Source organism: Arachis hypogaea, chromosome 11 (assembly GCF_003086295.3).
Source record: "Arachis hypogaea cultivar Tifrunner chromosome 11, arahy.Tifrunner.gnm2.J5K5, whole genome shotgun sequence".
NCBI classification, from domain to species: Eukaryota; Viridiplantae; Streptophyta; class Magnoliopsida; order Fabales; family Fabaceae; genus Arachis; species Arachis hypogaea.
Genome location: NC_092046.1, coordinates 133,244,062 through 133,255,171, shown reverse-complemented (window position 1 = coordinate 133,255,171; position 11,110 = coordinate 133,244,062). Strand labels below are relative to the sequence as shown.

General features: G+C 36.6%; 2 protein-coding genes across 2 annotated transcripts; both read left to right on the top strand.

The window, feature by feature from the left end:
• The first annotated feature begins 244 nt into the window (after positions 1 to 244).
• Positions 245 to 2,529, top strand: LOC112722686 (pentatricopeptide repeat-containing protein At3g06430, chloroplastic). Its single transcript, XM_025773799.3, has 2 exons — positions 245 to 782; positions 946 to 2,529. Exons 1-2 carry the CDS (start codon positions 393 to 395, stop codon positions 2,095 to 2,097), a joined length of 1,542 nt encoding a protein of 513 aa, XP_025629584.1. The 5' UTR covers positions 245 to 392; the 3' UTR covers positions 2,098 to 2,529.
• A 392-nt stretch (positions 2,530 to 2,921) lies between these two features.
• Positions 2,922 to 10,810, top strand: LOC112722683 (pleiotropic drug resistance protein 3). The gene is made up of 22 exons (XM_025773792.2): positions 2,922 to 3,549; positions 4,311 to 4,434; positions 4,529 to 4,614; positions 4,736 to 4,820; positions 5,179 to 5,338; positions 5,438 to 5,514; positions 5,594 to 5,647; positions 5,719 to 5,809; positions 5,896 to 6,197; positions 6,275 to 6,870; positions 6,960 to 7,120; positions 7,202 to 7,305; positions 7,414 to 7,564; positions 7,644 to 7,855; positions 7,955 to 8,287; positions 8,385 to 8,675; positions 8,913 to 8,996; positions 9,076 to 9,209; positions 9,365 to 9,592; positions 9,767 to 9,938; positions 10,028 to 10,282; positions 10,436 to 10,810. The coding sequence occupies exons 1-22, from the start codon at positions 3,161 to 3,163 to the stop codon at positions 10,712 to 10,714; spliced, it is 4,368 nt and encodes a 1,455-aa protein (XP_025629577.1). The 5' UTR covers positions 2,922 to 3,160; the 3' UTR covers positions 10,715 to 10,810.
• The last annotated feature ends 300 nt before the right edge of the window (positions 10,811 to 11,110 follow it).

Sequence of the window (11,110 nt, the reverse complement as noted above, 5' to 3'; positions counted from 1 at the left end):
TTATGGAAGGTTGAAAAAATGAGTTGAGGTTGATGGTGAATTAGTTTGGGAATTTTATTAAAAATTCAACAAAAAAATTAGGGTTTGAATACTTTTATCGTACAGAACTCATCTTTTATGGATACAGTATTAATTTTCTTAGTTTATGATTATTTTTGTCAATATTCGTAAATTTCATAGATACTTTTGGTACTTTTTCCTATTTTTTTTTTTATAATTAAACATTGTATTTTACTCTTAAAAAGTTGTATCTTACTATCTTATCGTGAGGGATGAAAGTCAGAAGGGAGAAGATGGTCATTTCGGTCTGCGTTAGAGGCTTAGTGCCGAGAGGGTAAGCCTTCTCTCTGTGCTTCGAGTTTCACTTCACACTTCACAGACTCGTACTGCTTATGGTTATGGCTTCCATTTCTCTCTCCTTCTCTTCTTCCGTCGTTCCCTCTCCAATTTCACACGACAAGTTCAAGAACACCTCTAAAACTAACAACCGTAGATCCCAAGATTCCTCCTTTCGTGTTATCCGCTTCGCAATTTCTTCTCCAACAAACTCAAGAACTGCTTCTTCTTCTTCTGCTTCTTCGGTTGCCAAGAAGAGACACTGGAAGCAAGGAGAGTACCCTGGCGTGTCAGAAACATCGTTAACCGGGAGTACGAGGAGGTCCCCGATCAAGAACATCAAGAAGAAATTAGACAAAAAGAACAATGCAAAAGCCTGGGTCAACACTGTCACTGAAGCCTTGTGTGAACACATCGACAAAAAGCAGTGGCTTCAAGCCCTAGAGGTTAATCTCAATCTCAATTTAATTATCGATTCTTTGAGCCTAAAGTCTCACATTTTAGTGAATTCTCAGTGTTATTTGTTCTTTTTTGCCATGTTTCTCTTTTAGGTTTAATGGATCAATATTCATTGCAGTTGTTTTTATTTTTGTTGATTGGAATATGCAGGTATTTGACATGCTTAAAGAACATTCATTTTACGAACCCAAAGAAGGGACTTACATGAAACTGATTGTGTTGCTTGGTAAATCCGGTCAACCCCACCGTGCCCGCCAGCTGTTTGAAACAATGATTAAAGAAGGTTGTAACCCTACTTCTGAACTTTACACGGCCTTATTAGCTGCATATTGCAGGAGCAACCTCATTGATGAGGCTTTTTCGATTCTTAATGAGATGAAGAACCTCCCTCTTTGCCAGCCTGATGTTTTCACTTACAGCACCCTGATAAAAGCCTGCATGGATGCTTTGAAGTTTGATATGGTTGAGTTGCTATATGAAGAGATGGCAGAAAGAAATATCACGCCTAACACTGTCACTCAGAACATCGTGTTGAGTGGTTATGGAAGGGCAGGGATGTTTGACCTGATGGAGAAAGTGTTGTCAAGTATGCTGCACAGCACTACATGCAAGCCTGATGTTTGGACAATGAACATAATCATCAGTGTCTTTGGTAACATGGGCCAGATTGATACGATGGAAAAGTGGTATGAAAAATTCCGAAACTTTGGGATAGAACCGGAAACACGAACTTTTAATATCTTGATTGGTGCTTATGGAAAGAAGAGGCTGTATGACAAAATGTCATCTGTGATGGAGTATATGCGCAAGTTGCAATTTCCCTGGACAACTTCTACCTATAACAATGTGATTGAGGCATTTGCAGATGTAGGCGACGCTAAACATATGGAGTGTACGTTTGATCAGATGCGTGCTGAGGGTATGAAAGCGGATACTAAGACTTTCTGCTGCCTTATCAATGGGTATGCAAATGCTGGCCTCTTCCACAAAGTAATTAGCAGTGTTCGCCTGGCCGCAAAGTTTGAGGTACCTGAGAACACATCCTTTTATAACGCAATCTTGTCTGCATGTGCAAAGGCTGAGGATTTGATGGAGATGGAGAGGGTTTTCAAGCGCATGAAGGATAAACAGTGTCGACCAGATGAAACAACATTCTCCATCATGGTAGAGGCATATAGAAAAGAGGGTATGAATGACAAGATATACTATTTGGAGCAGGAAAAACAGGCAATGATGGCTGATGATAATACAGTGGATAACCCCGAGGATGAACATCATGACTTATCTGTGGTTTATAGTTAAATGTGCTTGGAAATCTCTTTTCTCTCATCTCCATTTCTGGAGCAGCTGTTAGGTTAATTTTGACATGGAAGGAGTTGTCAGTTGCGTAATCAAGCTTCATATTTTCGTGATGGATGAGAACAACTCCTGTCTAGCTTCCCATATGGTTATTGTAGAGTTCAATGTCATTTTCGGCATCCTTTTAACGCGGAGAAGAATTCAAGTATCTGCACTATTTTGGTGTACAGGGTTAATTCACTGATAGTAGAGCTGAATAGTCTTAGGTCAAATTTGAGTCCTGTTAAATTAATGTCTGAAAGGAAAGTTTATACCGAAAGGCTTAAATTAGGGTGATGGTACTAGTACAGTTCCAATCCACAGTTCTTTTGTGGTTTAGGAAGTTGTATGATATTTGGATTATATATAATAACCAGACCAGAGTGCAGAAGTGAATTAGAAGTTGCCAAGTTCTCATAGCATGAAGCATTAATAATTAAATTTCTCCAAATTTGTTGAGCTTAGTTATATGTATAATTAAAAAAAAAACTATTGAGATGAAGAAAAAGGCATCCCAAAAGCTAGGAAGACCAAAGGTTCTCTTTACATGAGCAATTTATTTTCTATTAATTCAGTGAAATTTTTTAACACCAAGATCCACAAAATGGCCCCCATTCACATTGGTGTTTGTGTCAATGATATACCCTTGCTTGCACTTATTAAATTCTGCTATAATTAAATATTTTCAAATATGCCTCAGCTTTTGGACTTTGTTGATTAATTAATGTATCTGCGAGAGGCATCTTGTAATAGAAAAAAGGGTGTGACTGTTTTTGTTTTGATTCTTTAACAGCGTGTTCAGCAGCCATTTGCATGCCAAGGTAATGCATGACATATTGCATTGCATCATCAACATCTAGCAATCAAGCTTAAAAACATAGCGCCATACTCCTATAAATGTACGGATTTGGAAATATCATGCACTCCACACAGTGACACTGCCAAGGTTTAAGTTCCTTAGTGTTATGTTGAGATCAAGGTTAACCTAAACTACAACTAGAGAGTTTGTTAACCTTGATTGAGATAGATGGCTCAGCAGGCAGGTGTAGATGAGATAGAGTCTCTGAGAATTGAGTTGGCAGAGATTGGAAGGAGCATAAGGTCCTCATTCAGAAGCTATGCTTCCAGTTTCAGGAGCAATTCAAGCATAAATCCTGCGCTCGATGTTGATAACAATGAAGGCGATGCATTACAATGGGGTGAAATCCAGAGGCTTCCCACTTTTGAAAGGATCACTTCAGCTTTGTTCGATGTGCATGATAGTATTGGAACGAGCCGAGAAGTTAAAGGGAGGCAGGTGGTTGATGTCAGCAAGCTTGGAGCTCAAGAAAGGCATCTGTTCATCGAGAAGCTTATTAAGCACATCGAGAACGATAATCTTCGATTGTTGCAGAAATTCAGGAAAAGAATTGACAAGTAATCTTTTTCTTCCTTTTTTCTAATTTTTTAAGTCAACAGGTTGAGCTCTATCTTTTTTTCTTGGTGCATAAGATATATACATATAACTGGTTTTGCTTGGAGATGCTTCACTAAATGTATTTTAAATATCAATGATGATGCATGATAACCAAATGATAAGGACGACGACTTTATCTTTCATACGATCTTGTTTTATATGGCTAGAGTTGACTTCAAATTTGCATAAGTAGTTGAAGAACAAGATTAATACAATATTCAATATAAATATATAGATTATAATAAAAATGGGGGATAGATTCTCTCTTGTGGAAGTTTTCCTTGATCTGCTTATGTGTACATTTTTGCAATTAACTAAGAAGGTGGGTCAAAATATTTAGACATGACTAAATTGTATAAAATTCTCACTTAAAGGCCCTATTTAGTAACTATCTTAGCGAGAATATCAGTCCTGATGCAAAATTTACATGATTTTCTATCCATCCAAATTTAGGAAATAACAGGACATGGATGGAAACAGAACTTTTCTGTCTTTCCTCTACCTCTTGATTTTGCATGTTCTTTATAAGATACTTACTAAACATAGACAAAAAGGACCCTTTTCCAGAAAACCACACTAGTAAATAGTAAGTAACTTCCAAATGTGGTGAATTAGTATCACATATTGTGGTGTCCACTAAACTACTAACAACCTTATTAGTTATATCATGTGCATACATGTGAACATGGTTAATATTTTTTTTTTCATCTTTGCTTTGAAGAGTTGGTATTAAGTTACCCACTGTGGAAGTGAGATATCAAAATCTTACTGTGGAAGCAGAGTGTCAGGTAGTTAAGGGCAAGCCCATACCTACTTTGTGGAACACGTTAAAGGGGTGGATCATTGTAAGTTAACATCTCTGAAAAAATCAATTCGATGTATAACATCATTTTACACTATTTTTCTAACTTTTAACATTTTTTCTTTTGCTGCGAAAAGGATGCAGGTAAATTGTCAATCCTACGATCTCAACACTCCCGCATAAGTATAATCAAAGATGCCAACGGCATTATTAAGCCTGGAAGGTATGTTTATTGCTTACAAAGATAAGTAGTGCCATTGAACTTTGATAATCAGTATTCAGTAACATAAATTCATAACATGATTGTACTAGTGATTTGTTTTCAATGCTTGATTCTTTTGCAGGATGACCTTATTGCTTGGCCCTCCAGGAAGTGGCAAAACAACACTATTGTTGGCTCTGGCAGGGAAACTTGACCATTCTCTCAAGGTTTTGAATCTCTAGGCTTTTTTCTTGTAATTTATAAAAGCACTAGTCGGGATGCAACTATAGTTTCGAATTGTATCACATTGAAGATTGACTAATTTCTCTATAATATTTGGTTTCGAAAGTCGCATCTTCTTGCCATTCTTATATTGAATCTTTCAAGCATTCTGCTTTTTTGGGTCATAGCATTTTCTGTCTGCTACTATGTAACAATCTTTAGCCATGCAAACATTCATACTTCTAATATCTGAGTACCACAAACGAATTAATCATTTCAAAATGTGATAACTTGTTTAAATTAAAATTGATCTTTTGCATACTTGCTCTAATTGCCTATGCATTTATATGTATTTTCTAATAGGGTTTAGGGGAAATTTCTTACAATGGACACACACTAGAAGAATTCATTCCCCAAAAATCCTCAGCTTATGTAAGCCAATATGATCTGCATATTCCAGAGATGACAGTTAGGGAAACACTTGATTTCTCAGCACGTTGTCAAGGTGTAGGAAGCAAAGATGGTAGGTAACGCAAATTTCCCGAAAAAAAAAAGGAAAAAAGAAAAACATGTTTAGTTAAACTGATGGCTTGAGTGATATTTTGTTTTCCTTGTACGAAAGAGCTTCTGAAGGAAGTAAGTAGAAGAGAGAAAGAAGCAGGAATAATGCCAGACCCTGATTTAGATGCATATATGAAGGTACAACACCCTACATCTTTAACTTGTCCACCTCCAACTCTTGTTGGAGAACATACTTTGACTGAATTTTTCATTATAGGCGACATCAGTGAAGGGATTGAAGAGAACTCTTCAAACGGACTACATTTTGAAGGTAGTAAACTAATTTTCTCCATGGATTTAGAGTTTCAGTGGCTCATATCTTGATAATTTGTTGCCTTATAGATCCTTGGTCTCGATATCTGTGCCGACACATTGGTTGGAGATCCTATAAGAAGAGGTATATCGGGGGGTCAAAAGAAAAGGTTAACAACAGGTATCGGTAGTATACTCTATAGCAATCATTTTATTATAACTTGATGTATGAAGTGGAGATGATCCTGACTTTGGTGCATGATGAAGGAGAAATGATGGTTGGACCAACAAGAGCTCTCTTTATGGATGAAATTTCCAATGGCTTGGACAGTTCCACTACTTTCCAAATAATCTCCTGTCTTCAGCATATGGTGCATATCACAGATGCAACCGCTTTGATTTCTCTCCTTCAGCCAGCACCAGAGACCTTTGATCTCTTTGATGACATTGTTTTAATGGCAGAAGGGAAAATTGTGTACCACGGTCCACGTGATTGTATAGTTGAGTTCTTCGAGGACTGTGGGTTCCAGTGTCCACAACGAAAAGGCACTGCTGACTTTCTTCAAGAGGTATATAAGTAAAGCTTAATCTTAATTATATTTTCCTTTATAATTTCATAATAATTTGAAACATTTGTTAAAACCAGGTTATCTCTAGAAAAGACCAAGCACAGTATTGGAGCAGAGTAGAAGAACCTTATAGCTATGTTACTGTTGAACAGTTCATTGAGAAATTTAAGCATAGTTCATTTGGCAAAAAGCTGGAGGAGGAGATCTCAAAGCCATTTGACAAGTCTCAGAGCCATAAGAATGCTCTCGCCTTTAAAAAATACTCATTAACAAAGTGGGAATTATTTAGGGCTTGCATAATGAGGGAGCTTCTTCTAATGAAAAGGAATTCTTTTGTCTACATATTCAAGTCAACGCAACTTGTGATCGTTGCTTCTATAGGAATGACTGTTTTCATTCGGACACGAATGTCTGTTGATGCACTTCATGGGAATTATTTCATGGGGTCGTTATTCTATTCACTCATCATACTTTTGGTTGATGGAATTCCAGAACTTTCTATGACAGTATCGAGACTTTCAGTGTTCTACAAACAGAAAGAGCTGTGCTTTTATCCTGCTTGGGCTTATTCAATCCCTTCAGCCGTTCTCAAGATTCCACTTTCATTGTTGGAATCTTTCATTTGGACTGCACTTACTTATTATGTTATTGGTTACAGCCCTGAGATTGGCAGGTTAGTCCTCAATGGAAAGCTAATTTCATTCTTCAATTTCTGGCATTATTGTAACAATGTTTCAAGTAATGTTCAAATTTTTCTTTCAGGTTCTTTCGCCAATTCCTCCTCCTATTTACCTTGCACATGTCAGCAATATCAATGTTTCGATTCGTTGCCTCAGTTTTCCAAAATGTGGCTGTTGCTACGACGGCTGGCACTCTGACCATACTATATGTTTTACTATTTGGAGGCTTCATCCTCCCAAAGCGTGAGAAGCTAGGACTCTCTTGATTTTTTGAGCATATATTTTTTGTTCAAATGATAATTCTTAGACGTTTTTTTGTTGTAGCCTATATGCCATCCTGGTTACGGTGGGGATTTTGGATTTCTCCTTTGTCATATGGAGAGTTGGCTGTGACGGTGAATGAATTTCTTGCTCCTAGATGGCAAAAGGTAATAATGTTTTGAAACTTAAATCTGTATGAGTTTCTTTTGATAACAAAGATTCCTCAACTTTACTGTATAGAAAATGTGAGTCTGGCTTTGTTTTTCTTAATGAAGATGTCTACAAACACAACGTTGGGTCGCAAAATAATGGACGGCCGTGGTCTTAACTTTGATGGCTACTTTTACTGGATATCGATTGGTGCCTTACTTGGGTTCACAGTTCTGTTTAACACAGCTTTTACACTGGTCTTGTCTTTCTTTAAGGGTAAGTTAGTCTCTTGTAGGCCATGTTTCACATTAACTATATTATTCATTAACCCTTCACTTTGGTATTGTACTCTTAGCTCCTTCACGGTCTCGTGCTCTTATATCTTCCGACAAGCATTCAGAATTACAAGGAAATCAAGAAAACAATGATAGCTTTGCAGGAGACAGCACTCTGGTTGAAAGTACAGCAGAACCAAGAAAAGGTCAGCACTCAGGAGGAGTGGTTCTGCCTTTCCAGCCACTAACATTAACATTTCGTGATGTGCAGTACTATGTTGACACTCCTATGGTACCCTTTATGATTGAGTTCCACTTAGTTGTTACTTACAAAATAAGTTACTATTGTCTCCATGGAGATGCCTGTATAATCACATCATTTTGAATGCAGGAAATGAGAAACCGAGGATTTGACAAGAAGCAGCTTCAGCTTCTTTGTGACGTTACAGGTTCATTGAGACCAGGCATATTAACAGCCCTGATGGGAGTCAGTGGCGCGGGGAAAACAACTTTATTGGATGTTCTTTGTGGAAGAAAAACTGGAGGTACTATAGAAGGGGATATTAGAATCGGTGGCTATCCAAAGGTTCAAGAAACATTTGCAAGGATCTCAGGTTACTGCGAACAAAATGACATTCATTCTCCGAATATAACAGTAGAAGAATCCGTGATGTTTTCTGCTTGGCTTCGGCTTCCTCCTCAGATTGATGCAATAACTAAATCTGTACAAGTTTCTTCTTAAAGCAGCAAATTATTTCTGTGAAATTGAACTTGTTTATTGGATTGGATTTTATTCATTTCCTCGAATAATCATTTCTCAGGAATTCGTAAAGGAAGTCCTTCATACTATTGAGCTCGATGGGATCAAAGATTCCTTAGTAGGCTTGCCAAATGTTAGCGGATTGTCAACCGAGCAAAGAAAACGGCTGACCATAGCCATTGAGCTTGTTGCTAATCCTTCAATCATATTTATGGATGAACCAACTTCTGGTTTAGATGCAAGGGCAGCTGCAGTTGTTATGAGAGCAGTGAAGAATGTTGTTGGAACAGGAAGAACTGTTACATGCACCATTCACCAACCCAGTATTGATATATTCGAGTCATTTGATGAGGTATATAATCATATTACTGTGTGATGAAACATCTTAAACGGCTCCGTTAGTACTCTTGGTTTTGGTAATATTTATGACAGATATTTCTAATGTTAATGAAGTTGTGTGTTTCAGTTTTCTTCCTAGGAATTTAGCATGAAAGATGCCACAGGATATAGTTTTGATATCTTTCAAAGTTGGGTATGTTGTAGATTCATGAGTGTACTAATTTAAGGTTCTTGTCTCTGTTACCTTAAGCTAATTCTCATGAAAACTGGAGGATGCATAATCTACTCCGGCCCACTCGGAAAGCACTCAAGTCGGGTTATCGAATACTTTGAGGTCAGTTTGATCTTACTGAAGAAACAAGTGATTGATTGCAAAATCTTGTTTTACATTCTTGCAACTTGTGTTCATACAGAGTATACCAGGGATGCCAAAGATTAAAGACAACTATAATCCATCGACATGGATGCTAGAAGTAACTTCAGGTTCTGCAGAAATCGAACTCGGAGTAGATTTTGCACAAATTTATAGGGAGTCAACTTTATATGAGTAAGTAATTCAAATAATTTTGTTAAAGCATCATTTTACTTGCTAGTACGAATAAAATTCCAGTAATATATAAATAATTAGCATCAACATATTAGTGAATAATTAGACTTTTTTTCTTTTTTTGACACTTATTATTATTATTCATGCGAGTGCAGGCAGAACAAAGAGTTAGTTGAACAATTAAGTTCACCAGTTCCTGGTTCCAAAGATTTGTTTTTTCCTTCTCATTTTCCACAAAATGGTTGGGAACAGTTTAAAGCATGCTTATGGAAACAACATTTGTCATATTGGAGAAACCCTTCATACAACTTGATGCGCATAATGTTTGTGATTGCTGCATCCTTTCTGTTTGGGATAATATTCTGGAAGAAAGGAAAGAACATGTTAGTGAGCATAATTCTACTGAATAATTTTCTTAACAGTTCATGTTTTCTTCATTTTTCAAAAGCAGATTGCTGCTATTAGCAATTCTTTAGATATTTGGTGTATTTATTTATGATCTGATTTTGATGCACTATTAGTGTTAAAAAGTTTACTTCACTTTTGCTTATTTACAGAGACAACCAGCAGGATCTCTTCAATATATTTGGTTCAATGTTCATTGCTATTCTCTTCTTTGGGATAAATAATGGCTCGTCAGTTTTACCGGTTGTGGCAACAGAGCGCACCGTTCTGTACCGCGAAAAATTTGCTGGAATGTACTCTCCATGGGCCTATTCATTTGCACAGGTTCACCATTCATGTTCATCTGGTCATTTTCTTTCTCTGATTGAAAAAAAAAATGTAGAAACTAGAAACCATTTTTTCATGTGTTGTAGGTGACAATTGAGGTTCCCTATTTGTTGACTCAAGCTGTTCTCTATGTCATAATCACATACCCTATGATTGGGTACCATTGGTCTGCATACAAAATATTTTGGTCATTTTACAGCATATTCTGCAACCTGCTATACTTCAATTACCTAGGAATGGTCATTGTTTCATTCACACCAAATGTTCAAGTTGCTTCCATTGCGTGTTCCTCTGCTTACACCATGCTCAATTTGTTTTCTGGCTACATTGTGCCACGTCCGGTAAGTTTTATTCTACCCGATACCTCTTGGTTAGAGTATAAGATGCTTACCATCTTCACTAATCTCATATCTGTAATTATACATATCTAATAAAAAAATAGTAAATTATTAGTACCTATTAATGATAATGTGATGGTTGTTTCCTCATTGCAGCAAATTCCAAAGTGGTGGATTTGGATGTATTATTTATGCCCCACGTCGTGGGCACTGAATGGGTTGCTTACTTCACAATATGGAGATATAAACAAAGAGATATCAGTAACAGCCTTTACAGATGCAAAAAACAGAACAATTGCTGAATTTTTAAGAGACTACTATGGTTTTCACCATGATTTGTTAGGTGTAACTGCTCTAATTCTCATTGTATTCCCCGTTATATTTGCCCTTCTATTTGCATACTGCATTGGACATCTCAACTTCTTGAGAAGGTGAAATCGTTTTGTAAAGAGTGCACCCGTAAAACATGTATGTCACAATATGTGAATAATTTGATCAATAAAATTAACTTATTGTGTTTCTTTATTGTGACATGCTTTGCCTATTGTTGTTCCAACCACAATAAATAGAAGAGCCAAAATTTTTGCTGTCAAAATAATGTTAATCAGTATCGATTCTTCTTTCTATCTTTCTTTCTTTGTTTATTTTTTGTACTAATTACCTTTTATGATAGAGCTGTTTCCAACGAAAGACTCGTCCAAATCTGGATTAGTTGAGGCAAAATCTTAGATACTGAAACTGAACAAGTAATAGAAAAAGAAAGTAAATGACTTTTCTTCTCTACGAAATATTTAGATGATACTTCTTTCTATTTTATTTATAAAATATATA

Excerpts from the sequence above, each read along its gene's own strand:
- LOC112722686 (XM_025773799.3), top strand. The coding sequence starts at position 393 with ATGGTTATGGCTTCCATTTCTCTCTCCTTCTCTTCTTCCGTCGTTCCC. Across the intron at positions 783-945 it reads AGTGGCTTCAAGCCCTAGAG|GTATTTGACATGCTTAAAGA; the intron begins GTTAATCTCAAT and ends TGGAATATGCAG.
- LOC112722683 (XM_025773792.2), top strand. The coding sequence starts at position 3,161 with ATGGCTCAGCAGGCAGGTGTAGATGAGATAGAGTCTCTGAGAATTGAG. Across the intron at positions 4,615-4,735 it reads GGCATTATTAAGCCTGGAAG|GATGACCTTATTGCTTGGCC; the intron begins GTATGTTTATTG and ends ATTCTTTTGCAG. Across the intron at positions 7,856-7,954 it reads ACTATGTTGACACTCCTATG|GAAATGAGAAACCGAGGATT; the intron begins GTACCCTTTATG and ends TTTTGAATGCAG.